Genomic DNA, 6,242 nt, shown 5'->3' with positions numbered 1-6,242 from the left:
ATATTCTAGCAAAGGTAAAGATTCCTTTTAAGTGTCTCTCTGTATCAATCTTTAACATTCTTCCAAGCGTATTCCCTATAACTGATAAGGTCTTGAAGTGCCAAAAATGTATCGGAAGGTTATGCAACCTTACCCATACTGGCATCCTTGATACCACCATAGTATTGGGATCAAACTCCGGGAACCAAGGGGTAACAAATAATCCCGCACTGCCCCAGAACCATGGTCCTTCATTGAGCACTTTTTCCTTTTCTTCTTCAACGAGGAAGATTACTATGAAGAAACCCTTCGAGCATAGGTGGATCTGGCAGTTTGTTGTCCATACCGTGTGAATCCATTGATACAAAGCATCCGTTCTAGGCTAGAAACCGTTAAATCTACAAATAACAGCTTTTTTCTGTAGATCTGAGAATATGCACTTTACCTCTGGGATATCCAGCGGAATGGAGGGGCTCTCTGGCACTTCATCCACGATATACTGCCCTGGAGGTATATTAACAGCTGCATGTTCTTTCCCCTTTGGAGATTCTTTCCCTTTTGCTGCATCGCGATAGGTTCCTGTAGGTTTTGAGGTAGATCCCTTAGATCCACCTCGCAATCGGTGATTGAGGATGATTGTTGAATCCTTTGCAACCTTGTAATGCTGGAGTGTGTGTTGCTCCTGCAAGCATACCCCAGAAAATATTAGGACTTGGAATGCCACTGGAATTCCCAGTCTGTCCTGGATCTCTTTTTTTAGCTCCAAAATACTCATCCGTTCCCAAATCTGCACACAAACGTGTCTGCCGTCTGTTGATCTGATGAAGATTTGTTTCAAATCTGCTGCTGCCTTGATCAAATCCCGTTTTTCGGATTTGTATTCTGGATCTGACGAAATATCATTTTGCTTCTGCCTAGATCTGTCCAGATCTGGTAGATCCACCCCGAGCCTACAATGCTGGGTCCTGATCTGCTCTACAGAGGGCGGATATATCTCAAAACTCTGGAGGGCCAGGTCCATATTCCCTGCCCATACTTGATCTTCGACCATGCCTTTTAAGCTCGGCCCTAGATCGGCAGATCGGATCCATGTTAAAGACATCAACAGTGTGGCAGATCGGCTCCGCAATATACCAAGAAGGGACATATGGATGCGTAACCGGCCCTGTTTCCCATTGACGCAGACAAGGCGATCTGTCCAGGGTAAATCGCCCGTGTGGGAGAGCCTTTCAACCTCAGACGGAGTGAGGGTCGAAAGATTTGTAACATAATACCCCGAACAAAAAGGAGGGGTGCCCAGCGTCGCCCTCATGAAAACAACCCGTGCCAAGAAAGGGGTTAAAAACTCCAATACCTGTTTGTTTTGTTTCGCTTCCTGGTTCTCCTTTCCGTCATAAGACCCGGGCCAAGTCCTGTGGGCATCCTTGGGCACTGTGGATCCTGCGTCCCGGCTCCAAGCCGTTCCAGCATCAAGCAAATCCGTGGAGGCAGTGGCGGCAACAAACAATCCTGCTGAAACCCTACGCTCGCATACACCAGCCATCGCTCTCCCCCTCCGTATCAAATGTTCATATACAAATTCTTCTTAAAGGAAGAAGCGTCAAGATTTAACTGCACCAGCAGCTGTGTATAGACTATCAAGTAACAATATTTTAACTGCATGAGAAATTAATACGATATAGTTTGAAACTGGGTGAATAAATTGATATAGGAATCTCAAGCGAAATAACTTAAATGTAGATTACACTTAAGAACCCAGAAAATAATTTTGGATGCTGTCAGCTGCGACAACAAAGCTAGTGGTGGATAGAGAGAATCAGATTGGTTGTTAGAGCATCAAAAGTCTTACAAACCAACTGCTCTTAATTCTCCCATTAAACTTGCTGCAGACAGATTGGGCTCCACCTGCATTTAGTTTGCCTAAAGTATGTACTGTTTTGTATTGGGATATTCAAAGTTATTTAAGATATTATGTAAGAAAAAAATTTGACTGTTTGTGGCTCGTCCTTCCCATTACACAGAACAAGAAGTAGAAAACATAAGTAGTTATTGCAGAGTCAAGAAAGGAGCCTGCCCAAGGATTCAAATCAGGCATCCAATAACTGAATACTTCATGGGAAGGATAATAAATTTAAAGGTAATTAGGTTTGTGGACCAAAGAAACCGAGCTTTGTTTGATAGGGTTCAGTATCAATGTAAATGAAGTCAGATGCTTCCTGCATTAATTATATTTTCAATATAAAAGTTTTAATAAAATTTATAAATTTGAATTCTCTTCTGAATGATATATTATGACATAAAGAGCTTTTCATAGACTATTGAGCGAGTTAACATCCTTTATACTTTGAACTCTTGCTTAATTCTGACTTCCAAATTAATTTTCTTGGTATATTTAAACTCAATTGTCACGAAAATGTGCTCATAAGAAGAAATTCGACTGAATTGTGGACACCTTGAAATCATGTCAAATAAAAGACCAAACAAAGGCGCTTTAGATTCAGAGTCCAATTTCCTGAATGTACTCAGCTTTATTGTTAATCAATAGTTTGAAAGGTCAACTGCTTTGACTGGAGCCGTTAGAATGTTTTGGCTCCCTGATGTTGACATACTCATAAAATGCATTTTCACAAGATGCCAACATCAGATATTAGGACTGAGAAGTGACTCTTTTCAACTCGCGTGTATTTTCATCGCTAGTAATGTGGAATTGAATACGGAGGTTGGTCAGCAAACAATGCTGTTCCAAGCTTAAGGAACTTGGATTCTGAGCGTGAAAGGCCTTTAACACAGAACGATATGCCAGTAACTGCATCTCATGTGTTTTTATCCTTTGCTCCATGGCTTCTGCCGAATCTCCACGCGTAAACCTTTTGACATTATCGCATTTTCCATTTTGAATGCCACTGAATGTTCCAGCTCTTCTGTCATCATGGACACACGGTCTTTTGATTCGTTTAGAAGGACGGGCAGGAGAATTCGCTTCAACATTCTTTAATCCATTGAATGTTCTATCTCTTCTGTCATCAGGGACATACGGTCTTTTGACTCCTTTCAAAGGACGGGCTCCAACATTCTTTAATCCATTTCCAAAAGACTTGGACTGTCTTGAATCTTTGACAACTCGCTTAGCATTAAGGAAATTTGAGCATTCTTGAGTTTTCTGTGGTACCCTCGTTCCTACCAAGCTACATGGTTGCTCTTGGGATTGCATATCCCCAGGACATGATGCAACAGAAGATTGCTCACTATTTTCAGCCACGGGACAGTTTCCATCATAGATGACATCCCTTGAATGCTACAAGACACAAGAAATAATACATTAGCCATTGTATTATGGAGGGACTCAAGGTCCTCCTAAGTTCACTAGGAAACATAATAATACAAGTTCTGAGAGAGAATTAGTAAAAGTAGGAAATTTTTTTTAGTGCGTTATAATTTTGGAATTAAATCATCCATCTCTCCTTCACTGCACAACTAGTTGAAGAGAATTACATTCACCTTAGAAGGCAAGGATTAATGTTTATACACAAGGCAGGGATATGAAATATGAACCCATCTACAACGTAGTAAGCATAATCAAAGGATTAATGTTTATACACAAGGCAGGGATATGAAATACGAACCCATCTACAACGTAGTAAGCATAATCAACCATACTTGTATGTTTGATGCCCATTGTGTACACAGATGCAACTGAGTTTCAAATTTGTGGGAATGGACAATATCATTGTTATATTCTACAGAATTCAACTCGAAAGAAAATGTATTACATATTTCAAAGCTCTCCAGAAAGTTTGAAACTAAGGTGAAAAAGTAAATTGGCATCGACTTTGATTTTGACTTTGTAAAATTTAGGGCTCAAATGCAACTTCAGACTTTATAATTATTAGGCACTTAAAGAAGCTTACAGCAATTCATTCATACAATGGAGGATATATTGGATCCTCCCAATTGCATAATAAGTGGAAGGTCATGATTTGGATCTGAAATTCAATAAATTAATTTAAAAACAGATATTTAAAGTCTTCTAAACCCTGTCTCTTTACAAAGATTCTTGAAAACAAAATCTGATTAATGTCATGGATAAACCAGTGTCACGTCCGCATAAATGCACAATATCCCCATCATTTTTAAAGCCCTAAAATTCAATTTGAAACCAGAATATTTCAAAGTTCTCTTGCAACCGAGGTGAAAACACACCTCTTTAAAAAAATCTTGAAAACAAAAGCTCATTAATTCTTGAAAACAAAAGTTCATTCTTGCAACCGAGGTGAAAACACACCTCTTTAAAAAAATCTTGAAAACAAAAGCTCATTAATTCTTGAAAACAAAAGTTCATTAATGGATAAACGAATGCCAAGTCTGCATAAACGCACAATATGCTCATCATTTTTTAAAGCCCTAGTTCAACTTGAAACAATAATATTTCAAAGTTCTCTTGAAATCCAGGTGGACGTTAATGCATTGAACCTTAAAGGTACGTAATAATCATGAAGTCATAGTTTGAACCCTAGGTTTACAAAACATTAACCTCAAAGGTACATAATAATCATGAAGCTATAATTTGAACCCTAGGTTTACAAAACTACTTAAAAGCGAAGAATTCTGATAATCCTGGATTACTCGAACACTTCAAATCATCCTCTTTCTATTGGAAACAAGTAAAAGAGAACGGGACTATAAAAATCCATTAATTAACCGCAGAAACAAATTATTGATTCTAATGGGAATTCTATATCATATGAAGTTCATCACCGAAGAAATGATAACAAGTAAAAGAGAACGTGACTATAAAAATCCATTAATTAACCGCAGAAACAAATTATTGATTCTAATGGGAATTCTATATCATATGAAGTTCATCACCGAAGAAATGATAATAGAAAAGAAGAAAAAATGATATGAAACTATAATCGCAATAAAGGTGTCACCTTCGAGTACAACAGCGACCAACTTCCTTTGGACCATTTTAGAGGATGGCGTAGTTTGGAGAGAGGAAATTTGTTGTAGCAGCCGGTCTGAGGATTATGGATTAAGAAAGACTCGGCAGCATGAAACACTTTAATGACGGAGCCCCACCACCAGGATTATGGATTAAGAAAGACTCGGCAGCATGAAACACTTTAATGACGGAGCCCCACCACCAGCAATGATCGTCGTAAACTTCAACAATATCCCCAACGGAGTAAGAGCGTGTTTCTGACAAGAGGGGAGGAATGGGTCTGACTTGGGTATATGACACATCATCTTCTGTCAAGGGTTGCCCGTTGTCCATGAGGAATTGAAATTCTTGTTGGTAGCGTATTTTGCAACGACGCGCTCGCCCAGGTGGCACATAGATGGCCACCATCACTCCCTGCAGCCAAGCACCACGATACCTGGACTCGTTACTCCGCACCTCCACACTCATCCCCAGCATCGACCTGCTGCTTGACATCTTGAAATCACCACCGCTGATATTCTTCGCTACCAATGACGACGCGCTCAGTTGAGTTGCGAGTTGCCAGTTAAATGCACTTTGCGGACGCTGGGGAGCAACGAGACTAAGAGTCGTTTGACTTGAATATTTTGCTCCAAGATATAAGGATAGCTTGGACACCTCATTTTCCGCTACATTGACATTTATTTTTTATATATTCATTGTATTTTTAAAAAATGGGTCTAATTTTGGAATTAACTCAAGTTACCGATATAAAATTGAAAATAACTTATATTAAAAAATTAATATAATAGCAAAAATAAATTAATTATCCTAATATAGACAATTATATATAATAAAAAGCAAATATTAATTATTATAATATAGACAATTATATATAATAAAAAGCAAATTATTACAATTTTCTTTTTAAACAATAAAGATGTTTAATTTTTTTCATAATTAATAAAATTTCATGATTGCAATACATCTATTACATTTGGTATGGATTAAAGAAACTTTTTTAAAATTTTTAAACAATAGAGATGTTTACTTTTTTTCATAAGAAATTTTTTAAAAATTTTTAAACAATAAAGATGTTTAATTTTTTTCATAATTAATAAAATTTCAATAAATTTATGTTGATTGCAATACATCTATTACATTTGGTATGGTATAATATGCCATAGATTATTGATATTATTCAACTATATATATATATATATATAGATATATAGATATATATATTTATTTATATGATATTATTCAACTCATTTTTATATTTTTTATTTTTTAAAAATTATATTCAATAAATACATTTCACAACACATTTTTTTGGGGAAAG

The 6,242-nt window shown here is 37.1% G+C and overlaps 1 protein-coding gene across 1 annotated transcript; it reads right to left on the bottom strand.

Moving 5' to 3' along the window:
• Positions 1 to 2,496: 2,496 nt before the first annotated feature.
• LOC149192437 (uncharacterized) lies at positions 2,497 to 5,044 on the bottom strand. The gene is made up of 2 exons (XM_089406384.1): positions 4,911 to 5,044; positions 2,497 to 3,274 (listed from the first exon to the last, which is right to left on the bottom strand). Exon 2 carries the CDS (start codon positions 3,188 to 3,190, stop codon positions 2,627 to 2,629), a length of 564 nt encoding a protein of 187 aa, XP_089262510.1. The 5' UTR covers positions 3,191 to 3,274; positions 4,911 to 5,044; the 3' UTR covers positions 2,497 to 2,626.
• Positions 5,045 to 6,242: the final 1,198 nt, after the last annotated feature.

The sequence above is a fragment of the Pinus tabuliformis genome, chromosome 2_2 (genome assembly GCF_031772625.1).
Source record: "Pinus tabuliformis cultivar Carrire ecotype Pingquan chromosome 2_2, CPIR1, whole genome shotgun sequence".
In the NCBI taxonomy this organism is placed as follows: Eukaryota; Viridiplantae; Streptophyta; class Pinopsida; order Pinales; family Pinaceae; genus Pinus; species Pinus tabuliformis.
The sequence above is the reverse complement of the archived record's forward strand: the minus strand, read 5'-3'. Positions and strand labels throughout refer to the sequence as shown.